Source organism: Betta splendens, chromosome 17 (assembly GCF_900634795.4).
Source record: "Betta splendens chromosome 17, fBetSpl5.4, whole genome shotgun sequence".
In the NCBI taxonomy this organism is placed as follows: domain Eukaryota; kingdom Metazoa; phylum Chordata; class Actinopteri; order Anabantiformes; family Osphronemidae; genus Betta; species Betta splendens.
This window is the reverse complement of record NC_040897.2, coordinates 14,049,434-14,073,473: the sequence shown is the minus strand read 5'-3', so window position 1 is coordinate 14,073,473 and position 24,040 is coordinate 14,049,434. Positions and strand designations below refer to the sequence as shown.

Genomic DNA, 24,040 nt, shown 5'->3' with positions numbered 1-24,040 from the left:
CCGAGCAATTAACGGAGCATCTACTTAGAGACATTCTACATTTTATATAGATCTTTGTACTGTTTTTTCCACATTGACTTTTACGTACATACAGACCAACATACATGAATGCATGAAATCCAGTGTGTTGTTAATGTATTTGCTAATGTGTATCCTTTAAACAATCAATTTGTTTAGTTAGAGTGTTGGTCAGTCAATATAGGATTATATGCTTCAAGCTAAAGACTTTTACAGAAGCTATATGAAAGCACCGTCTTGAGGCTCGTGGGAAACTTATGAATGAAACGTTCATGATGAAGTTACGGTCATCGCCTACTCTCGCGAGACCTCGTTCCACGCGCGTGAGCAGCTTCGCGCACACGTCGGAGGAACTGAGTTGGAGGATCATGGCGGAGCGCAGAAGACACAAGAAACGGATCCAGGTAACATCACCTAATTCATCAAACTCACTGTCCGCGCAGGTTGAACGATTCTAGACAGAAGTCAAGTGTCTGTCTACGACTCGTGGCGGGTTGTTTATTAATGGCACAATCTTAGTTGAGAGCCTTTTAGCAGGCGGCATGTGAACCAGGTGATGGCTAACGGTAGCTAGCCTTAGCTGCTAGCGAAAACAAATCTGTATCTTTGTAAAACAAATCTACGTATGATCTTCAGTATTAGTGGCAGCCACAAACAGGTCTACTAATGTTAACAGCGGTACTGTAGTCACTGCTGAGCGCTGTCCCCCGTCAGCCATTTTTATTCTGATGAACTGTCTGCAAACGTTTGCAGGCTAAGCTGCGTCAGCTCTAACTAAACGTGTTTACATAACGTGAAGAAATCAGTGGGATTTTAGGATCACTGGGTCGCGACGGTGCGTCAAATTGCAACTTGTACGTGTCATAACAGGGCAGAGTGGCTTCAAACAGCGGAGTTTATCAAACTAGCAACAGTTTATACACGGTCACAGGTTCATTCAACTTCAACATCAGTGATACGTGCACGATTAAACGTAGTTGTCTGGTTGTGATCGTTTTATAGTCATTATATTGATTTATATTACATTAAATAGTCATTACTCGTGTCAACCTGACATCTTACACTTTGGAATACTCTGTTTTGTCGCTACCCTGAGCCTAAATATCTTAACATTACAAAATAAAGCATTTGCTGCCACACATGCTCTTCTGTCCTTTGAGTGTCTGATGACTAAAACAGCCCAACATCATCACCAATTATAGACTGAGTTTCATCATCATAACCTTCCGGAGGATGTTAGAATAATAGACTGAATTATTTTGAGCAGTTTGCAAAAAGACACCCCCAGGTATTTCATGTTAGAACAGCACATACTGTTACCTTCAGTCTGAAAAACTCACTGAGCCTTCCTTAGATCACCCATTAAACAGCAGGTTGCTGAATTAAAGTTTCCAGTGTAGCTTGTCCTGCCAAGATTTAAAATTACCAGGTCATTGGTTAAGTCTTCACATACGTATACTACTGACAGAGGAGATTGGTTTATCCTTGTGCAATAAAGCCAGGCAGATCATATGGACAGTGATGGGGCAGGGGTTCCTGGAGGGTCTGGTGTAACTGAGCTGTGTGACAGATACTTGCTTCTTTGAACAAAGGCTTTGTTGATGGCCTCGTCTTCCTCATGTTGCAAGTCGTAGCCAGCTGGACTGGATAAAAGCAGCTCTGAATATCACCATGCTAATTCTTCACCTTTCCACATTTTGTTCAGTGCTGTTGGCAGAATGTGCAAATGTGATTAGAAGAGAGAATGAGCTTATTTAACCCGTATATGATGCTTTATGTGCAGCCACTTGTTTTACCAAGTGTAAAGTGGATAAAAGTCTTAATTCTCTGTAGAGCGGAAGGGATCTGTCAGCACTTTGCCAAACACTTATGCAGAAATGGTGGTAAAATCTGAATCACTGTCATGAGTCATGAAACAGTTTCCTGGATGTCATCTGTAAAACTGTAATGGCTGCAGCTAATCATTATTTTAATATATGATCTGTGAGTTATTTTTTGACTATTAATTGTTTTCATTAGCTTCATGTCTGGCTTTAATCTGAGTACTCTAAGGTGACAATGTGTAATCGCTTGCTTTGTGAAAGTACAGTCCCATCCTGTATGTTGTGCTGTAACAGTGACTATGTTTATGTCTCTGTGTTAACTCTGTGTGTTAACATTTTGTTCGTGTGGCTCTGCAGGAGGTGAGCGAGCCCACCAAGGAGGAGAAGGCGGTGGCCAAATACCTCCGATTCAACTGCCCCACCAAGTCTACAAACATGATGGGCCACAGAGTCGACTACTTCACCGGTTAGTGTGTCTTTGAGCTATGGAAAGCAGGCACAGATGGCAACACACGACCTCAGCACTGGGAGGAGTGTAGAATAGGAGATCAGCCAGAACCTGGCCTCTGTTTGTTTTCCAGCACACAGATTGTATCTGTGCCCTGTTTCTGAGTACACATCATATTCTTTTACTTTAATGTATTTACAGTAGGCTTTTTTGTAGATCTGCCTACTTCGTGCTGTGTTTATATTTGTCTTCTGTTGCACAATAGAATTTATGTATGGGGAATGCTACAAGGGGATGATTGCTGTGAGACCTTACCTGTGCATTACCTGTCTTTGCTTGCATTTATACAACCTGTAGTTACAGGGCTGGTTAATTTGTCACCTTTGCTCTCAGATTAGATATTTCTGAAGCAGCTGTGTTTTTATGACTGTTAACAAAATCTTATTTACGTCTCTGGTTCTCTTTTTTTATGTTCTTATTCTCTTTGTGACCGGTTAAACATCGTTTAGTGTAATTGATTAGAATCTTTGCACTGTACTTTACATCTTATTATATATACCGGTATTTAACAAATGTGCTTTAGCTGCTATAGACAGAATAAATGATCACTGCCAGTACTTCTCAGATATTAATTGTCTGTCTGTCTGTCTTGTCTTTTTTTTTTTTTTTTATTTAGCATCCAAGGCAGTGGACTGTCTGCTGGACTCTAAATGGGCTAAAGCTAAGAAGGGAGAGGAGGCACTCTTCACCACCAGGGAGTCTGTGCTGGATTACTGCAACAGGTTAGCTGCTACATTTCTGACATCATGGAAGAATAATTGTTTGTCTCATGCAAGATTTATTTCTAAAGTAAAAATAGTTGTAATAAATGTAAGTTTCTCAAAACTCATGTCATTATTACAGTTATAGGTCAGTGTTTGCATGCATGTAAACACTGACCTATTATGGAACAGCATTCTAAACCCCATCTGTTTACAAAGCTCTGATGCTCTCTCCTCTCCTATTTAGACTTCTAAAGAAGCAGTTCTTCCACCGGGCACTGAAAGTGATGAAGAAAAAAACAGAGAAAGAAATCAAGAAAGAGAAGGAGAAAGAGAAAGAAAAGGTCAAGAGTGACAGCGGCAAAGAGGAGGAGAAAAAAGGGAAGAAAGAGAAAGAGAAGAAGAAGGAGTCTGACGTTGCTGAAACTAAAAAAGAAAAGAACGTATGTGATCTAAATCTTTGAAGCTGTGTTTGAGGACAGGTTACACCTGTGAATATGGTGCAAGTGTCACAGAGGGTCCTCACTGCCAAAAGCAATCGTGTCATGTCACAAAAATGAAAAGCACAAATTTGGACAATGTTATGACACCGCTTGGCTTTATGCTCATGACACTGACTTTCCTGTTGATAATGAGATCCATGTGAGGCTGCGATATCAGTGCCTAAGACTTTGTTTGCTTTATGACCCGTCAGATTTTCCTGCTAAATTCTTGAATGTGAATATTGACTTTGGTACACGGGCTAAAGAGCGTATAGATACATACATATGTTTGTTTGAATGAACAGGATGACAGTCCTGGAACACCCAAAAAGAAGAAAGACGTGAAGAAGAAATTTAAACTGGAGCCTCATGAGGATCAGCTGTTCCTGGATGGAAATGAGGTGAGTGTGTCTGCAGAAGAAAGACGCCCAGAATTAGGTTCAAAAAAACTAAAACTGTTTCTACTGCAGGTTTACGTGTGGATTTACGATCCTGTCCACTTTAAGACTTTTGCCATGGGACTGATTCTCGGTGAGTTCCTGCAGAATATGAACTGAATAAAGCCTTATCTGTGACAGACACAAGCCTGCTTTGACTCATTTCGCGCTCACACCACTTTTGTGTGCGTGTTGTTTCAGTTATCGCAGTGATTGCAGCCACCCTGTTCCCACTGTGGCCAGCAGAAATGCGTGTGGGGGTTTACTATCTAAGCGTTGCAGCAGGCTGCTTCGTGGCCAGTATACTGCTCCTTGCTGTTGGTAAGCACCTCTATTCCTTAAGGGATTTCATTTGACAGTTTGATTTTCTTGTTTCAAATGTAATGAAACGTTTTATGCCACAAGTCCAGACACAAGTCTGATATCTTTAAAATCCTTTCCTCCTCAGCCCGCTGTATCCTCTTTTTGATCATCTGGCTGGTGACTGGTGGGCGCCATCACTTCTGGTTCCTCCCCAACTTGACAGCAGACGTTGGTTTCATCGACTCGTTCAGGCCTCTCTATACTCACGAGTACAAAGGGCCGCGAACCAACAAGAAGGGCTCAGACAAGATTGACGACAAGGACAGTGGCGCCTCCACCAAGGCTCAGAAGTCAGACAGCGACGAGAAGTCAGACAGCGAGAAAAAGGACGGCGATGACGATGAGGAGGAGGAGGAAGAGGAGGAGGGCAAGGATGCAGGGCCAGAGGAGAGTAAGGAAGCAGAGGGGGAGAGAGCGGTGTCCGACCGGCACTCAGACACAGACAGCGACCGGCGGGAGGATGAAGGCTCGCAGCACAGCAACGGAAACGACTTTGAGATGATCACCAGAGAGGAGCTGGAACAGCACACGGAGGAGGAGGAGGAGGAGGAAGATGAGGACGATGATGAGGAAGACGAAGAAACTCAAGAGAGGAAAGAAGATTGTGGGAGTGAAACTAAAGTGCAGACTTCTGAAACATAAACTTCTTACAGTCCCATTATTCAGTACTTCTCTCTTCGTCCTTCTCTCCCTTTTCTCCTGTGATTCCAGGACCTGATAGTTCGGTCTCTCTGAGCCCGGAGAGGCTCCATCTCTTGTTGTTGAGATCTTCCACTAAACCGCACCGATAGACGAGTACTGGGATAGACACAGCATTGAAAAGCTAAAGGCTATGACAGTATGGGGAAAATGTAAAAACAAAAGATAAAACGCCTTATGGTGGATCTGATTCCAACCACGCAAATGTTATTTATGTTTAAATGAAAACTGCCACCAGACACGTTTGCCTGAGGAAGTTGTCAACCTTTTTTTTTTGTTGTATGTCATTTCAACTCAAGATGGTTTATTTATGGCTTCGTTCATTTGTCTCTTCAATGAGCTCAAATACTAATTTTAGAGTCATCATAGTAAAGTGACCAGCAGGATCTGCAGGTTCCTCACCCTGTTTATTGTTTCTTTCCTTTTTGAGCTCCAGTGTCATCATTACAATCTGATTAGTTCTGGAGTCCCCCTGGCATTTACAGTGTGTCAGGAGCTTCACGTCCCGTTGAAATGGGAATAAGAGTCTGATGACTTTCTTATGCGGCACATTTGCTTTGTCGTTGATCCAAAAGGACCAAATCCTATAGTTTACTCAACGGGATATTGAGAAAAAAAAATCATGTGTGGCTGGATAGAATATTTTTGGAGCAGAGCAGTACAGCTCGTTGAGGTACTTGTTATTGTCAGTAAGAAGATTTCTTATTTTAATAAATGGCTGACGATCATAGTGCAATCCTCTCCACAGTCTGAAGTATGTCTAGTTCATGTTTAACAATGGAGGACTTGTGTTGAAGCGGAAACGTGAGCAACTGGGACACAGCTGGAGCATTCAGTTGTCTTTTTTTAAAAGATCTCATTTGTATGAAAGCTATAAGACAAAATTGTTGGCTGATTCATTTACAGAGAGAACCAGACAAAAAAAGTAAACTTTGGTGCCAAACACAACTAAAGACATTTTGCATGCAAATGAATTACGCAGGGTTGAGAGCAACGCTTGCATTTAGCAGATTCGTTCACGTCGTAACAGCGAGTGTCAAACTTTTACGTCTACAAAACAAAGCGCAGAAGCACAGAACCAGGTTGTTTGTGTGTAGTTAAACAGTTTTTGGTCTCCGTGAAACCATTTAAAGTTGTTGACACTAGTTTCAGCCCTGTCTCGTCTCGCACAAGCCGCCGCGTGACGACAGCGGACACGCTTTGTGAATTCAGAGGTCCAAGCTGTTCTTCACATCATCCACAGGCTACAATAGTCATAGTGATAATTCTATTTAAACATAAAAAATAGACATGCATCATTTATATATGGATTCTATTGATATATCAAATATAGAGAAACAATACTTAGTCTATGTAAATGTAAAACTGCTCTTTCCTCCCTTTCTTTTGTATTGAGTTTTTTTTATTCCCCAGAGTGTGTGTATTGTTCAGCTTTGTTTTATGATACGACAAAATGTGAGCGCTAATTATGTAGAGATTTTAATAGATATCAGCATCTGTCTTTATATTACTTTACACGCGTGTGCTGTGTCCTGCCACATCTGTTTCTCTCACTAACAGTGTCAGTTATTAACCAGGGTTCTAAAGCCAGTGGTTTGTTTACCAACCTGCCGCTTCCTACACAACTAACCTGGTAAAAACATGCTTCCCATGTTTTTCACACATTTTCTGGACCTTTGGTTTTGCCTAATAATTACCTCAGACTGTGTTTAGTAGTTTGCTCCCTCGTCCCTGTGAGGTTTGTGGTTCTGACTTTCTATCTCACGCTATCGTGTTGTCATCGATTTCTTTGTTCATTCCAAAGCAGGCAAAGTGCATCTCTGTGTCCTCAGTTACTAGTTGCTTACTACTGGCAAAACCATTTCACAAAAGAGGAAAAATATTCTACAGTACTTGTTCTTGACTGTTGCACAGTATCGGTCTGTTGTAGATTGTAGTATTATTACTCTATGCTGCTGCTTCTCATCGCACATTTCTGGGGGAAAGTGAAATTGTAAAACAACCATGTTTTATCTCTGGTCAAAAACTGTGTCTTTTGATCATCTAGTTGTCCACATTTGGATCAATATCATTCTGAAGACTGTCTCATGCAATATTGGAGTATAATTTAATAAAATTGGATGTCTGGAAATATATATGTATCTTATCATTGCAATAAAAATATACAAAGCACACGATTATTCTTATTTTGTCCTATTGGTTCTGATGGTTGGACAAAAATAAAGTTAAAAGGATTAAATAATCTAGGAACAAACGTTTGGTATGGATCATTCTTAATTTGCATTTGTGTATAAAAGATTAAGTAATTGATGGAATCATTTGACATTTTTAATTCATGCATTTTGAACTCAAAGTAATTTATCACATCTTGTGGTTAAATCACAACATGATGAGTTGACTCTAAGTTCAGGTTTAGTGCTTTATTGTCCCAGATTCTGTCTCAGTTCCTTTGACGTACTGCATTCATCTTTGCAGCATTTCAACTGATGTACAAAACAAGTGACATTTTTAGCTTAATATCAGAAATTAAATTAGAAATGTGCAACTTTTGACTTGGTTCATGTTGAAAATATATAAATATGGCATGGATAAATATTTTCACATAATAGGGTTCAGAAGAAAACATCCTTCATCCTTAACAGCGTTATATCCACTTATAATCACACCAACATCATTCCAGTAACAGATAAAGTGCTCAACTCCAAAACAAGTCAGAGGATCTATAAAGAGATTTAGGTTATCTCACATATTTATTGTTCGCGCTAATGTATTAATGTAATTGACAATGTTTCAGTTCTAGGTGAGAAACATGGTTTCTCCCTGTCGGCTACAAATAAATCTTATGTACTGGACTGCAATGTATAGAGGTTATAATGTAGGACTGATTCTGCTATAGACACATTCTCAGTGTGAAGCACCTGATGATTCAGTTTTCAGTGTCAGATGAGTCGGAGACGTCTGCCAGGCGGGTCTGCCTCTTGCGAACGTTCCAATGCAAACACTGAGCCAGACTTTCGAACCAATCATACACCAGGTCATGACAGCAAATCGATGGCACCGGGTAACAAGATGTGGTGATCTTGATGCTGCCGAGACAAAAAAGCAAATCAGTTATATAAACCTCACAGAAATATATCTGATGACACAAAAGCAGGTATTGGATGTTACCAGTCTCCGTGCTGGATCTCCTGTCTCTTCCTGCCATCAAACGACACCCAGGCAGTGTTTCTGGCATCAGGTGACAAGGTGATCTGTTTTGACGAACAAAAGTCAGATTTACAATAGGTTCAACTGATGGAGGCATCATTTTAAACTTCATGTCATTTTAAAGTTAGAGGGTTCACTGGAAGAACATACTGTAAATATGCATGTGCTGCTTTAAAGTAATCCTCAGTTTCAGCTCAACTACAGCGTGATGGTCTGAACACTACATTAACTCACACTGATATTATTGATGGAAATTCTATTAACAATGGCTCAATAAACTGTGAGTTTAAAAATGTGGCCTAGTATAACAAGAGTTCTTTTCATTGAGCTCAGAACGAGAACATGTTGGCAACTACCAGCGTGCACTGAAATAAAGTGGCAGCATTACAACATGCTGCTTGTTTTCATTGTCACCATGAGTTCCACCCCAGCGGGGACAACGATGGGCCTGAAGGAGAGCGAATGCGGGCAGATGGGCGTGACCATGATGGCCGGCACGTTGGGGTGGATCATGGAGGCTCCTGCTGCAGCAGCATATGCTGTGCTGCCTGTTGGCGTGGACACAATCACACCTGGAAAGCAGAGAAACAGATCTACCAGAGTTCTACAGAACTATGCGTACCTGCTTCGTGTCCAGTTCGAGAACTGTGTCGCTTTGCATACAGGAATTTGAATTGAATTTTTGAATTTAAAGAACTGCTGTTGGAAGTTAAAACTTCAACAACTGACTAAGAAACCAAATAAAACTGGGACAAAGACATAATTCCTCCCAGCTTGTCTACTCCACTTTATGTGTCTGGGTTAAATACAGACCTCCTGTTGTTATTCTAGTGAAACTGGGCTTTTATTTTGGTGCTCAGCCCGTAAATTATTCCTGCCCACCACCTAACAAACCCTATAAAAGAGCAGGCCACAGAGTAAGGCACGGATAGGAGCCCAGGAGGCATGAGTCACAAAGCTGGAAACTGGACCTATAAAACCAAACAGTTAGCAATATTTATCTCAGTTGAAGTGGATGACGTGCTTCTGTCCTCACCGTCACCCTGCACGGAGGTGATGAGTCGTCCATCCAGGTATAAGTCCACATTTGACAAGTAGGAGGAAGGTCCTCGATCCACCACCACCTCGTTCAACACCTGTATAACACACAATGAAAGAAATCTTTCATTTGAAGCTCCGCTCATTGCAGAATCATTTTTAGATGATGAATCATGTTTATGGCTCTGTACAAATATGTTGTTTATACTTTTACTTTGAAAAATGTAACATTTGATTTGAAAGGAAATCCGACACAGTAAGTAATGAGGTTTATACTAATCAGTCTTAAGCTCTTTACTCATGACATGACGTGTGCAGTTGTTTGTTTCACAGTACAACCCACATGGTGGCACTGTTCATGCAAGAAGCTGTTATATTATCATTGCCCCAAGACCTAAGGTTGATTCACTAAAAGCTTTGAGGTAATAAACAGAGGAGGACATTTATTAAAAGGAAACCTACACTGCATTATGTGGAAGAACTAGTGTCGACACTACATTGATTTCTCAGCCATAGCCTCAAAGTGTTTTTATTACAGGCTAAATGTAATTGTTAGAGTCAATGGAAAAATAAAAATAACATTAGGAAATGTTAAGTTGAAGACTGGTACAAACCACTAATGCTGTTGTGCAGACAGCAGCAAACAAACCATGTTCCAACCAACTGTTCTCCAGTCAGTCTCACAAAATACCGCAGCGCTGAGCAGTGATGTCTGACAGATGCACTGACGTCAGCTGAGCACAGCACAAACATCCTGCTGGACACAACAGACGTGACCTGTGAGGTCACACACTGCCCAAAGACCACAACAATTCGTCATCCGTCTTTTATCGATGAGAAGAAAATCCCCAGGGAGAGAAGCGAGAGCTGCACCGAAACGGACAAACTGCAGCGCTGTGTGTCAGAGCATCAGAGCTCATTAAATATCCATTCCACTGCACCGTGGACACCTTGGTCCCCATGGCAACTGGTTCAACAAAGCTTCACAACATCCGACCTTCTCTCCCGTATCGGCTTTATTATGACTGTCGCCATGGCAACCCAGCTGATGCTCACTCACTAAGCTGCACAGACGCACGCAGACACACAAACACAGACGAGATGAAAAAGAAACAAGACATTTACACAGGAACATTCAACCTTCATCATCGTTACTGGCCTAAAGCGTTTATTTTAGGAAAAAACTAAGACGACAAAATCCAACTGCACCAGCCATCAGCAAAACATTTCCAGGAACTATGGAACCAAACACACCAACCTGACAACTAGACTGAGCAATCACAAGACTATTTTACCTCATCTGAAGAACAGTGAAGGCAAAATAGTCAGACACTGCTTCAAACACAACACCTGCTGTTGTAAGTGTTCTATATTTATGAGTTTGAAAGAGAACCAGAGTCGATGTTCAGTTCTGTGACTTCATGTTATTTAGGAACTATGCTCCCAAAGATTCCGCCCTGAAATGCCGATGAGGCTAGCATCTTATTGCCTCGCTCCTGCAGTTGTGCCCCCTCGTCCTCACCTGCAGCTGCAGCGTGACCTTGCCAGCCTCACAGTTGGCATGTCCGTGAGGAAGTCCGTTTTGCTGCTGGCCTGTCCTCTGAAGCATGTCCTTCACCACCTTCACCTTCAGACGACTGCGCAGAGTGATGGCAGCGTTGCCTGAATGGACACATGAAAAACACAAGACCTATTAAAGTTTGGCTTTTAAGGTTAAAACCATTTAGTGTTTCCATTCACATACATATGGCAGCAGCCATTAATTCAGTGTTACAACAGAACTCTACCTTCAAACACTTTGGCTATTTCTGTCTTGTATGCCTCAAACTTGAAAGGCGTCAGGAAACCCAAAGAACCGAGGTGAAACGCCATAACTGGAGGAACGCTGCCCTACAGAGACCAACAACCACACAGGTGTTGACGTAAGTGTGACTTTTATACTTATCAGTGTCATCAGCATTATAATGTTTTAGTTTCATACATGTGACTGAATTAAACCAGGTGTCTTGCAAATATGTCTATCTTTCTATTTTTTGATTTACAATAAGATGAGCAAACATATCACACACCAATCTTAATCATCAATTAATTCTTGTTCTTTTGTTCATTGGGTTTCTCATTTAACCTTTTATGGACTCTTCTCTGGTCAGTTTTGCTTTTTTTTAAAAACACAAATACAGTGTGGTTACCTGAAAGAGAGAGGAAGCGTAGAGTAGAGTTCCATCTCCACCCAGACAAATGATCAAATCTATGCAGTCAGAGATATCATCATAACCTGCAGACCAATAAAAACACTACAGTTTATCAATGATCACCAAATATTGTTGTTCAGGTTTATCCTGTATTGTTTTAGTGTTAATTCAATTTGGCATATCAAGCCTCACCCTCTCTGAAGGTGCAGAGCTGATTGCGAATGGAGCCAAAGGCCTCGTCCTCTGACAGTGAAGCATCGTCTGCAACTTTGCGTTCCACATACACCATCATCTGCTTCTCCTGATTCCCGAACACAAGGTTTAAGGTTAGTGAGCGTTTATTAAAAGATAACATTGAGCTTTATGTGACAGTGTCTAAATGAGCACAGATATGCACACTCACACACAAACTAACAAAGCCCTGTCACCAAACACATTTTTGTTTTGAAAATGTATTCAAAAGATGTAAAACAGTCTGTGAACAGTCTTTTCTGCAGCAGGGACATGAGTTTAGTTTATTAGGTCACCAAGAAAAGAGCACGGGGCATTGAGAAAAGCCTAATCTCTTCCTAGTAATACGTTACATGGATTGATTTAACAATAATGAACAGTGTGGGTCTATACCTCCACTAGAAACCCGCAAAGCTCTTTGAAAGGCTCCACCACGCTCTCATCTCTGATTTTACGGATGACAAGCACATTAACCGGAGGTTTATTCCAGGTGAGCCGCTGACTGGCTGGGTCCTGGATGTGCCTGGAACGTAGACAAGATGATACAGAAGCTTTTACATACACACCATTGGTCTGTATTTGCATAAGAGAATTTTCAAATAGTCACCATCAAATACAAATGTCATGCTGCAGTAATTCCAGCGATCATTCATTAACTGCTTTAACAGCATAACGCCAGGATGAGTGACTTCTAAAATTATTATCAAAACAAAGATCACTGTCTCCCATTTACCTCCCATTGTGGTGTATAACAGGCATTTCACAGACAGCTTCTGTGCGAGGGTGTGTTTTCATGTTAAGTCCAAAGCACCAGATGATAGTAATAGCACTCATCTGTGCTCTTTGAGACATCACCTTTTCGTGTAGTCCAATCACAGCATCTCTATTTTATCTTATCTCGCAGAGTTACACAACTTTCTCTGTGTCAATGTCCAACAGTATGAACACACAATTCAACCCATTCAGTGCCCTCATGCTTACATGACTGAAGTTGGATTTGGAAGAATACAGGCTTTGGGTCCGAAGTGAGTGGCGGGGTACGGTCCATGTAGAAAGTGGGCTCTCCTGTGAAGACAAGACGGAGGAGTCAGGTCAATCAGCGTGCGTCCCTGACAGCAGAGGTGTGTTGGTGGCTCAGCGTCTACCTGTCAACCTGCAATGCAAACCTCTTAGGTGAGCTTTCTGCTGTGTCACTCGAGGATCCCGAGGGCTCCAAGTGCTCATGTTGGCCTGGCAACCTCCGGTGCTCGACCTCCCAGAGCAGCTGTTCAGGACCATCCCCCCGTCGCTGCAGCCGCTTCCCCTCCCGCCGTTTCCTTGGCGACTTGGATGAGTGCTCCCTGTGCTTGGAGGACCTGGACTCTGACAGCTGCCCAGAGGCGTCTGAGGTTAGCACCACGTCTCTGTCTGGCATTGTCACCGGACCGGATAAAGGACGGGTCTCTGAATTCTCCATACTGCTAGAAAGCAATGCGGAAATACCTCTTCAATACTTTTATCTGATAATTAATTCAATGTATGGTGGTTTCGGGAATTATTTAGCTTAAAATCAGTCATCGTATACAAAAGTATAATAAACTAAACTCAGAAGAAATATGAAAAGTCATAATGAAACTTATGGTAAAATATGGTAAATATTTTACTGAGACAAAATACGTTATTATTCATTCAAGTGTGCGCGTGAGGCGATTCGTTAACTCGTTATACTTGCACTAGATGCCATATGCATTTTTTTACATAAACTAAAAGGTATAAACGAAATGACACCACCCAATGAATGAGTTGTTAACAGTGACCATTTCGTTTACCTGGCACGTGCTAACCGGCTGAAAACACCGTGGCTCCGTTGACAGCTAACGTCACCTGGCAATAAAGCTAACTGGCTAACAGAGTAGCATTCAGCATTAAACGGCACTAAACTAAGCCTTACTGGCTCGTAACCGGTAAAGCATGCTCACGTCAAGACTAGTACAACAACATGTTGGAACGCTTTAATACATTTAACACATCCGTAGGACGTAAAAGCTAAACTTACAAACACAAGTTACACGACAGGACAAAGGGAAGTGACGTCAGTGTGAGGGTAAACTGTAGTCAGTTAACGGCACAGCGCCGCTTCTGCACTGGTGGTCAGATTGGGAATTGCACCTACGGTGTAACTACGGTTTGCTGCAAAAACAGCGGTGATATAATAACACAGAACGTGATCACCTAACGTAGAACGGGCAAAGAATAGGTATCTGGTTGACGCTAAACGTCGATTAACAATAACAGGTAGAGTGGACTTAAGGTTGCGTCCTCAGCACTAATTTATTTCTTCAATATGCACGGTCACCTCTACTGTACATATGCTGTCAGATAGAAGTCTGTGAATTTCTAGTGCAATGCTTCGGCTTTGTTTGATTTTTTATAATTATTATTTTGTGATGGTTGGAGTAAATATTTAGGAAACGTGTCATTTTGAGGTCAATGCTTTCTGCTGTTCTTATGAACTTAATTGGTCGGCCTCGGTCATACTTCTATAAACAACACTTCACTACACTGATGCAGATACACCCCCTCCCACCCCACCTTACAGTCTCACTGTCTGCTCTCCGACCTTATCTATCTGTCCTGATGAACCCAAGAAAAAATTCCAGCAAGGTTTCCACTTGTACTGTGTGCCACTGTATGTGCATGTGTTTTTATTGTTTGTACTGCAATTGCTTCCACTGTCGGACTAGCGCCGGGTAACCTGTCTGCTGATGGGAATTTCCCCGCTGTGGGACTAATAAAGGCATTCTATTCTTAATATAATTTTTTAATAAAAAATTAAATCAAACGGTAAAATTGGGGAATTTATTGCAGCGCGTACCTTTACTTTAGCTCCACTTTTATATATATTGGTTTAATTTTTACTCATGGCTTGTCAAAGACCTTTTTTTGCTTTACAAAAACATGACAATCTGTTATTAGTCCCAGTAATATGATACTGACTATTGCCTACACCATGAGCATCAGCATTATCTCAAGTGGGTTTAACCGCCAAGCATCTGTACTTCCTTATTCTGTCTTCACAGGCATCTATAAAACCACGCCTTCTGAACAAAGGCTTTTTGACAGCAACCCTGCACTGGATCCAACCTATTTAACATTTAACAGAGGCAGAGACATTTACCGTCAGGTGAGCGCACTCATACAGGTAATACATATGCCGGCGTTGTGTCTTTGTGTGTGCTCTCATTGTACATGCTGAGTTTTAACAGCAGAGTGTTCTAATTGAGGAACTAAATCAGCCGTCAGGTGGTTCAGACCTACAGTAAATATTCTAACGAATTCTCTCGAAAGGTAGGAAAGCCAATGAAAATGACTGCCTTTTTATAGTGTCTGTGTTCACATTTGTTCACTCTGCTAAATCAAGCTAATAATAAGTTTGAAATGGAATATGATTGCCACCTTTTATCCACTGTGGCTCTAACTGCCATAATGACCTGAAGCTAATTATTAAGCACATGTTGTTCTTACTGTATGTAGTGGTGACAGGCAATAGCTCATCACTATAAATGACTGTTTAACTAAATCACCTCAATGACAAAAGTTGGGAAAAGAAAAAGACTAAAAGCTTGGTTATTGTGCAATCTACCTCTGTGCAGACCACGGCTGTGTGTAAATAAGGTTGGCAATAGAAACACTTACGTTATTCACTTTTGCAGGATTAACTGGTTTCGACTTTTTGTTGACATTCGTAAACGTGCTGTAACATGACAGAGCAATCCATGGGCGCAGGGACCTTAGCCTCAGCTCATGTCCGGTCCTGTTATCTATCTGCGATGTTCTGTTGTGTCGGTTGTTAGTCACTTCCTGCCATCACGTTGTTTTCTATTGTTTAAAGCCAAAGGAAAAAAAAATTCAACCCATGAGGCAGAGTTCTTTAGATTTTTATCTATACACTCAGTGGCCACTTTTATTAGGTACACCTATAGTCTATTTCAATTCAATGCAACAACTCCATCCATCCATTTTCTAAACCGCTCACTCCCTAGTGCGGGGTCACGGGGGTGCTGGAGCCTATCCCAGCTGACTATGGGCAAGAGGCAGGGTACACCCTGGACGGGTCGCCAGTCCATCGCAGGGCAACACATAGACAGACAACCATTCACACACACACTCACACCTACGGGCAATGGAGAAAAGTCAAGTTTTTTGTGCTGTTTCCTGTTTGAGCTGACTCACACCTCACCCACAGCAGCAGCAGCAGCAGCAGCAGCGGCGGCGGGCGGCGGCGGCGGCAGCAGCAGCAGCAGCAGGAGAGTCATAATGACCCGGCTGAACTGACGCAGGCTGTCACCATGAACATCTCCATCCCTTCCATTCTGACTGGTCTGGCTGGGAAGTGTCTGCTGAACTGGGCGCTGGTGTTCTTTCAGGGGAACCACATCTGGAGGAGCTTTGTGGGGGTTTTCAGCGTCTCCCTGAGCGTCGCTGACACGACCCTGACGCTCTTCCTCACCACCATCCACCTCCACGCCAGTGGACAGCTCCTCCTGTTCGGCTGGCAGCTGACCCGATACCACATTTGTTTGCTGGTTCAGATCGTAGGACAAGTCTACAGCGCTCTGCAGTTCCCGGTCATAGTCGTGACCGGTTTGGACCATTTCTACACCCTTTCACAGAAATCACACTCTGCCGCCTCTAGACGAGAATGGTCTGTGCACTCATCTATAACAGTCCTCCTGTGGTTTGTCAGCACCCTATACGTCTTCCTACTGTCCAACTTTAAACCTGTGATGGAGGATGTGCCCCATTACCACATACGTCAGTGCTGGGCCTTCTACAGCTTTCAGATCCTGCAGGTCGCCTTGTTGCTCCTCTTGACTGTGGTCTACGCCACTCTGCACACTGTGTTCTCTGTAAGATCGAAAAGTCCTGCTCTGGGAGACCAAAGACGAGCAGACTCCAAGAGAAGTGTCATTTCCCAAGTCCTGCGCACGTTTCAAAGCTTTTGGTGTACGTTTTTATTTCTAGCTGTTCTGCTCCTGCTGTCTGTGGCGATGCCCTCGTACCTGGGCCTGAACGTTGCCTGGCTCTGCTTTCTAAGCAGCTTTTTGATGGGAGTTGCTTCATCTGTGGTGTGTCCAAGCGTGCACATGGCGCCGCATTGGCAGCAGGTCCTCCTGACTTCTGTGAGAGGAGGTGTAAATTTAGCCTGGCTGCAGAGAACAGAGTCTGAGTGCACACATGGAATCCATGCAGGCAGCACAGCAGAAGATGCTGAATTAAGTAATGACACCTGAAGGTTTGTAGTGTAGTATCAATGTTGTATCTAGTTTTTCTATTTGTTTCATTAAAAACCTTTCCATTCCACACATATATGCTGTTTGTGGCCTGGTTCTGGCTATGCGGTCTTAACCTATTAACCTATGATGTCTTTAAAACCACATTATCAGTTTTCACATCAGTCTGTGAACATTTTTACGTCTCAGGTGTATAAAAAGGTGACATCAAAACACAACGGTGATTTGACACTACAGAACTTTACTTGAATTTGATCCAAGTCCATTGTCTATACAGAGGATATTTACACGATCTGAAATCAGAGAAGGGCGAACAGAAATAAACAAACACTAGATACAATTGAGGTATTAGCTAAAAGCATTTACAGGTATGTCATTTACTAGTAAATATCAATGATGATAAACAGTTAGAGATGCAGTGTCGTCTGCTTAAAAAACATCTTTCTATATCACAACATGAGGTAGGAGAACAGTGTCTCGATTCATGCAAGAACAAAAGTCTCATCACACTGTAGTATTGGCAACGTAGTATGCAATGGTCATACACAGACACTGCGTTTCATGTCTCAGCATCGAGAGAAAAAAAAAGACTTTAGCAATGCCATATATATATATATATATATATATATATATATATATATATATATATATATATATATATATATATATATATATATATATATATATATATATATATATATATATATATATATATGAACTATAACAGGATGTGTGTGAAATAGAGCATGGCATTTCTACTAACCAGCGGTGTGTTTGATCAACCACCAGCAGCCGTTCTCACGTCTGCCTCGCTGGCACGGATTAATTAGTGGATGTCTACAAATCAAATCATCTGCAACATTTGAAAGGTCACTGCAGATCTGTTTAGTACGTGTCTTAACCTATGGTATATAAATCCTATGTTCAAATAATATTTTAGTCAGTTGGGCAAATTTCACACCTGTAAAAAAAATCTGTACAAGGCATATCCAAGTTCCCATAACACTGCAAAATGCAAAAGAAGGCCCGGCATCGGGTTCAGAGATGTTCCCCCCGATCACTTAGTCCTTTTTCACAATGGTGTACAAGTAAAGGGGTTAAAGAGCGCCCCTCTGTATAAAATGCAAATTATACAAAGAAAGACAATATCGTAGATCTCTGCTAATATGATGAATTACGATAAATATTTTGTGTTCTGCTATTAACTAATTTAATCAACAGAATCCAATACTGATCATCTTTTGTGACGTTGACACATTCAGACGAAGATAAATGCTGTAAAATCAGATAACGACACATCCGGAGCTACATAAGCGAGTTTTCCTCTTTCCCTTTTCAAATCTGTTGTGCTTCAGTCAAACATGAGAGGCCAGCAAACACACACACACACACACACACACACACACACACACACACACACACACACATAAATCAAATCAGGCTACATATGATGTTTTTATAATCCGACTGTGGCTAAAACCTGCACATGTTTAAGGTTCATGCATATGAATCATTTCAATAGGTTTTGTGTGATGTGGATGAACATCTTTTTTTAACAATAAATTGATTGATAGAGTGGCCCAGTGATACAAAATATAAGGGGCAGCAAACATGCAAAAAACCCTTTGTGTTTCTTTTCTTTTTTTTCCAAAATGCGTTTTCTTAAACAAATGTTTTTAATTTACATGTAGCTCATGGGAGCGGGTTTAACAAAGCGGAAAAAAGCTCATTAGAAGAAGTTAAACAGTCTGTCAAGATCAAATCCACAATGAAACAAATGCTTCAGTTCAGAAAAGGGGGAAGCGTCTAAAAGTATTACCTTCCTATTTCACCATCCATAACGTATCAGTAAACCATGCATTTCACTTCCTCACATCCACGAGACGAAAAGTCAAGCTCTGAAATCTGCAAAGATCACTTTTTAAAAAAAACAAAGCAAAAACCTTTGAGGCCATGTGAAGCCTTAGTTATGGTCCAATTAATAGAACTTTTTCAAGATTATTAATATAAGAACAGTTAATATATTAATGACTACTGTATTTACAAAGTGAATATAAATCTTTAGTTAATACGTTAAATATTTTCTTTTATAATTTCAATAAAGGTTAAGTGGAACAACAGTAGAGTGTACATTTGCAGCAGGTTGATTGGATTTCACTGGCTTGCACCTGCACTTGTCCTTATGTCTACCAACCATCCACGACTGTACTCTGTCTGGTAATAAGTTCTATTATTGTAAAGGGAAGCTGTGTAAGAAACTCTGCATTGAATAGGATGGAGCACAGTGGAATGTCTATTCATTTGCATTTATAGCAGATGCATAAAAAAGCTCAGAGTTTAGCCGAGGCCGACCCCCTTTTCTTTTTAAACAACTATTTACACACACACAAGCACGCACTCGCTCACAGGGATCTCCTTAATGGCGATAAAAAGCACTTTTGCCTGGCAACGGACACAGTAGGTCGTCTCCTGACTGGACGTCCCCCGCTCGATGTGGCACTGCGGACGGACGGACGGGTCTGTGTCTGTGTGTGTGACTGAGTGAGTGAGATGGGAGGGAGGCGGCTGAGCTGAGGGATGGGGAGCACTGTACGGTGTCACCCGAGGGCGGGCAGAGGCCCCCCACACATCAGCAGCTGCCCCTATTCTGCCGGCACTGAACCAAACGGGCGTTGCGGCCACCCAGCCTGCACCCGGCCGCCGCGGGTTCCCCTCGTTCACCCCTCTCTTCCTCCCTGCGCCCTGTGCTGTTTGTTCAGCCAAGCAGAATAACGCAGAGCAAGGCCCGAACCACCCTGGAATAACTGCTTTCACCTGTGACCCACATTCTTTAGGCGGCGCTCTGGCCGACAGGGTGGGGATAAAACCATCTGCTTACAATGAAGTCAAATGATACAAAAAAACAGCGACAGACTGGAGCTTTGATCATCTGCTGGGAAAGCTGGGGCCACTGTTCTGCATGAATGCCTGCACTGCACTGACACACTTGAGTGTGTGGGCATGTAAGGATGTCATATGTATTAGGGCGACACAGTAAAGCTACTGCATGCGAGACCCTGCCTTTCTTCCTGCTTAGAAAACCGGACACATTCCTTTCCCAGGGATTCTGGAGACAGAGAGCAATGTGAGTGAATTACACTGTTTGTGATGGTCTGAAAGGAGCACAGTGTTTCCTGTCTAGTCCCAAGTGGGTGAGGACCACAGTGGGAAGCAGTCGCCCAGCGGAGCATCCAGCGGTGGAGGATGGAGGATGGAGGAGGGGTGCGGAGGAGACGCTGGGCAGCTGCTGGCTCAACCCACAGACTGTTTCGTCTACAGGAGAGTCCAGGTGGTGTCCAGCCGCGACAGGAGCAGCTGGGGTCCAAGCCAGACAATGTGCTAGCTAGCTACGTTGTGAGGGTCACACTCAAAACACTCAATTCAAGTTCAGCATCACTATTGGCTTATTTTGATAAAGTTTTACAACATCTGCAAAATGTCTTCTTTGTACAATAAATGTCTTTGTCCTCCATATAGATGATGCTTTAACACATTATACTTTTCTTTTCTGTATTTTATAAAGGAGCAAAAAAAGAAAATCTGTATTGAAATGTCCGAGCAGTTTCCTGCACCAGCTGGTACTTGTAGGTACAGAAAGATGGAGTAGAAGCAAGCAACAGGGTGCCGCTATGAGTCTGTTGGCACCGACTGCCGTGCCAGGAGTCCAAACGCTCAGAGTCAGGGGCTCCGGAATTCAGAAAGAGCAAGGAGGGACGAGGGACGAGGGGGGGGTGGCGGCCGTGGGCGGGGGGTCGTGACGGGCTGAGCCGGTCCACACGGGACCACGCTCCTGTCTGTCTGTGAAGCAGCTGTTTGTTCAACATAAAACTATAAATAAATCAAACATACATGCCAAAAAATATTTAAATACTGTTGAAGAGAAGGGGTGAGGAGCAAAACTAAACACAACATGGTTTTCTAGGTGTTAAATTACAAAATAAAATTCAGTCCTACGTCGACTTGAAAAGGAAGAAACGGGACATGCGCAACTTAAAAACAGCCCGAGGAGACACGAAGCTCTTTTCTGCTGCAGGGTGGTTTGTTTGTGTCTGTAGAGTTTGGCGGGAGGGGCTCGGGAGAGGAATGAGGGAGGCGGCCGTTACTTCTGGCCAGTCGCTGAGGCCTCTGACAGACAAGAAGCGGGTGGGGAGTGGGGCGTTAGGGGTTCCGGTGGAGGGGGTGGGTGGGGGAGAGGGGCTGCCTCCCGCCGTGCCAGACAGGGCCATCTGCTGCTTGAGCTGGCTGATGGTGCGCTCCAGCTTCTCCCGCGCCTCCCGCTCCCGGCGCAGCTCCTCCTGCAGCTCCTGCCGGTCGGCCTCCGCCCGCTCCAGCCTCTGACGGAGCTCAGACAACTGGGAGGAGACAGACACGAACGCTGATTATGACTGGAAAGATCGGCGTGATAAGGCTATGAAGACGTCCGTGACGGACGTTAATATAGAGGCTAATGTAATGTTGACATTAGCACAGATGCACAAACTCTCCTGGCAGAAAGCTTCAATAGCAAAAGGGGGGACACTGCAGTACAGCACTGATCTCAGGCCAGCTAAGCACAGAACATCTCAGGTTTAGTGGAAACTCAAACAAAGTGTTCACAGTCAGTTCAGCAGCATCATGACTCACAAAGGACAAGTACTCAAAGAAGGTATTTTAAACAGGAAACCAAATTAAATCCCGAGTCTGAGTGTTTTGGTAGAAAACACTCTTTTACTGCTTTCAGAGGAAATATGTGGGTGGTGGCTGAGTGATATCCAAACAGATCTCAGGTCTTTGACACCATCTTACAGGCATTTTAACAGAGCGCTGATAATCTACTGACTGGTCAGCGAGTGCCTGCTACAGAACACCGTGCGGATGGAGAACGCACCTGCGCGGTGTAGTGGGCCTCCTGCTGCCGCTGGGCCCCCGGCTCGCAGGCGCAGGCCTGCTGCCGGAGCTGCTCCAGACGGGCCTCCAGCTCCAGCTGCTCCTGGCGGGCCTGGCTGAGCTGCCGCGCCTGTTCGCTGTGCACCGCCTCCAGCTCGCTGCGGAGCTCCCGCTGTTCGGCGCTCAGCTCCCGGAGCCTCGCTGCCTCGCCTCCGCGCAACGCCTCCAGCTCCTGAAGACACGCAGACTATGTCAAAGGAAAGAACAATAATGTGGAGCAATACGGTTTCCATGTCAGCCCCTCGACAGGACGGTGTGAAAAAACAGGGGAAATTTGATCTGTATATATTTAACCTAGACGGTTTTCATTCACTAAATGTAGGTCAAATCAAGTATCGTATAAAATATACACAGCTTCTATAAAACAGGGTTTGTCTGAAGCATGCGTGATGCGGTGGGAGTCAGAGAGCGATCGAGGGGTCGGTGAAAGGTTAACAGCCCCTCCACATCCACGTCAAGGACACTCTGACGAGACAAGGGCAGCCACGCTTCAGTGTGTCCTGGGCTCATTTACCATTTCCAGCTGCAGCTGCTTGTGCAGAGTGGAGTTGAGCTTCTCCTGCTGTCTGCTGTACATCTGCATGATCTCCACTACAATCCTGTCCTTGTCGTCCTCCAGCCCTCCCACCGCCACTGCGGCGGCACAACTCGTGTCCTTAGCCGGCACTTCCGCTATCTGCGACAACAACGACGCAGGAGGAGAAGAGGGGGTGTGGGCGGGGGTGTGGGCAGCCTTCTTGCTGCTCGGGCTGCTTGTCTCCATGGAAACTGCTTGGGTTTGGCATTCCCGCTCACCGGCCGAAGCAGCAGCAGCAGCGGCGGCATGTTGGGATTTGGTCTCCTCAGCACCAGCAGTGACGGGAGGCGACGCGTGAAGATCTGAGGAGGGAGGAAAAGGAGTTAAAGTGAGGAAGGAGTTTAAAAAAAATGGAAGAAAGAAAAGGAGGAGGTGGATGAAAGACAGGAAGTGCGAGCCAAGCTGGTGCACACTCCCGCCTACGCTTAGTAACACCCTCGCACAACCTCATAAAAGCTCACACCTTTCCCTCAGTGTAAGCGCACACGCAAGCGCAGCATGGCAACAGCCAAGGAACCAAACACTCGCCCACTATTCTGCATGTGCGCGCCCTCAGACAGAAAGAGAGAAAAGATATGAATAAAGCGTCTTGCGTGGGAGCCGCTCTGTTCTGTGTGGGCTCCTCCTGCGTTCAAACTCTGCCTTGTTCCCTCAACATCCAGCCTTTAAGACGCACATCGGGGGAAATATCAAACAGGCGATGCATCACACACACACACACACACACACACACACACACACACACACACACACGTACGCACACACAAACTAATGACAGACGGTTTGAAGGTATATGTTTACAAACAAAAGATGAAAGAGAATTCACATTAAGACAATTGAAAATTGAAATTGAAAGCCAGACTGGGAGAGGCAAGGGTTCAATGAGAGGAAACAGGAAGAGGGAAGAGAGAAGAGAGGCACTGGTATCAGATTGTTGAGGGAGAGACAGAAGGAAGAAATGTGATGGGTTACAGATAGAAAACTGACACACATGATTCACCCCCACCCATTATATACACACACATTTTATACTGCACATAAAAACAAACACGAGTGCAGAGGAGGTCAGGGTGAGCTCCACCCTCATCAATACGGAGGTGCCCCAGAGTCTTTATGTGAAGGTCAGTGCATGATTACGAGCGCCGCCACAGGCAGCAACGCCAGCGCTGCGTCTGCTGGATGCTCCTTCATGTTTACAGTGAGCACGCGATCGCGCTCCATGCACACGCAGCATGTGTCATGTCTCCGCACATGACACGTGTCTGCCACGTTCACGTCTAACGTACACGCAGCGCGTGAGCAAAGACTCGAGGGCGCCGTGACGCTGATCCTGCCGTACTGACCCATGGGCGGCTCGTCGTGGCCCAGGACCCTGCGGCTGTAGTGGTGTTTGAGCAGGGCTCCCAGCATCTCCGGGCTCATCTCCGCCTCCCTCCGCAGGGACACGTTGGGAGCCACTATCTTATCGTACGTGTACAGGTAGTAACTGAGAGAGAGAGAGAGAGAGAGAGAAACAGAACGAGACA

General features: G+C 43.8%; 4 protein-coding genes across 8 annotated transcripts in view; 2 read left to right on the top strand and 2 right to left on the bottom strand.

Annotated features, from left to right (window-relative positions):
- Nucleotides 1–287: 287 nt before the first annotated feature.
- On the top strand, nucleotides 288–7,205 carry sec62 (SEC62 homolog, preprotein translocation factor). Its single transcript, XM_029132862.3, has 8 exons — nucleotides 288–422; nucleotides 2,199–2,307; nucleotides 2,966–3,071; nucleotides 3,298–3,493; nucleotides 3,838–3,933; nucleotides 4,003–4,063; nucleotides 4,171–4,290; nucleotides 4,418–7,205. The coding sequence occupies exons 1-8, from the start codon at nucleotides 291–293 to the stop codon at nucleotides 4,972–4,974; spliced, it is 1,377 nt and encodes a 458-aa protein (XP_028988695.3). The 5' UTR covers nucleotides 288–290; the 3' UTR covers nucleotides 4,975–7,205.
- A 231-nt stretch (nucleotides 7,206–7,436) lies between these two features.
- On the bottom strand, nucleotides 7,437–13,822 carry nadkb (NAD kinase b). Of its 5 annotated transcripts, none has more exons than XM_029132858.2 (12): nucleotides 13,735–13,822; nucleotides 12,845–13,159; nucleotides 12,681–12,764; nucleotides 12,093–12,222; nucleotides 11,661–11,769; nucleotides 11,466–11,551; nucleotides 11,064–11,166; nucleotides 10,799–10,938; nucleotides 9,275–9,374; nucleotides 8,653–8,810; nucleotides 8,200–8,282; nucleotides 7,437–8,117 (listed from the first exon to the last, which is right to left on the bottom strand). In XM_029132858.2, the coding sequence occupies exons 2-12, from the start codon at nucleotides 13,153–13,155 to the stop codon at nucleotides 7,958–7,960; spliced, it is 1,464 nt and encodes a 487-aa protein (XP_028988691.1). In that variant the 5' UTR covers nucleotides 13,156–13,159; nucleotides 13,735–13,822; the 3' UTR covers nucleotides 7,437–7,957. The 5 variants fall into 5 exon arrangements, with proteins under 5 accessions (XP_028988691.1, XP_028988693.1, XP_028988692.1 ...); XM_029132860.2 differs by having other exon boundaries at nucleotides 12,845–13,156; nucleotides 13,735–13,783; XM_029132859.3 differs by having other exon boundaries at nucleotides 12,845–13,156; nucleotides 13,508–13,775.
- Nucleotides 13,823–15,939: 2,117 nt separating this feature from the next.
- gpr160 (G protein-coupled receptor 160) lies at nucleotides 15,940–17,636 on the top strand. Its single transcript, XM_041068014.2, is given in 2 exon segments — nucleotides 15,940–16,829; nucleotides 16,832–17,636. Coding segments are annotated over 2 exon segments (879 nt in total). The 5' UTR covers nucleotides 15,940–16,027; the 3' UTR covers nucleotides 16,909–17,636.
- Nucleotides 17,637–20,966: 3,330 nt separating this feature from the next.
- Nucleotides 20,967–24,040, bottom strand: part of skila (SKI-like proto-oncogene a) — a 22,615-nt gene continuing 19,541 nt past the window's right edge. The window contains 5 exon segments of the mRNA XM_029132854.3: nucleotides 20,967–21,176; nucleotides 21,178–21,363; nucleotides 21,879–22,109; nucleotides 22,452–22,816; nucleotides 23,858–24,000. Coding sequence (XP_028988687.2) covers nucleotides 21,111–21,176; nucleotides 21,178–21,363; nucleotides 21,879–22,109; nucleotides 22,452–22,816; nucleotides 23,858–24,000 — 991 coding nt within the window. The 3' untranslated portion in view covers nucleotides 20,967–21,110.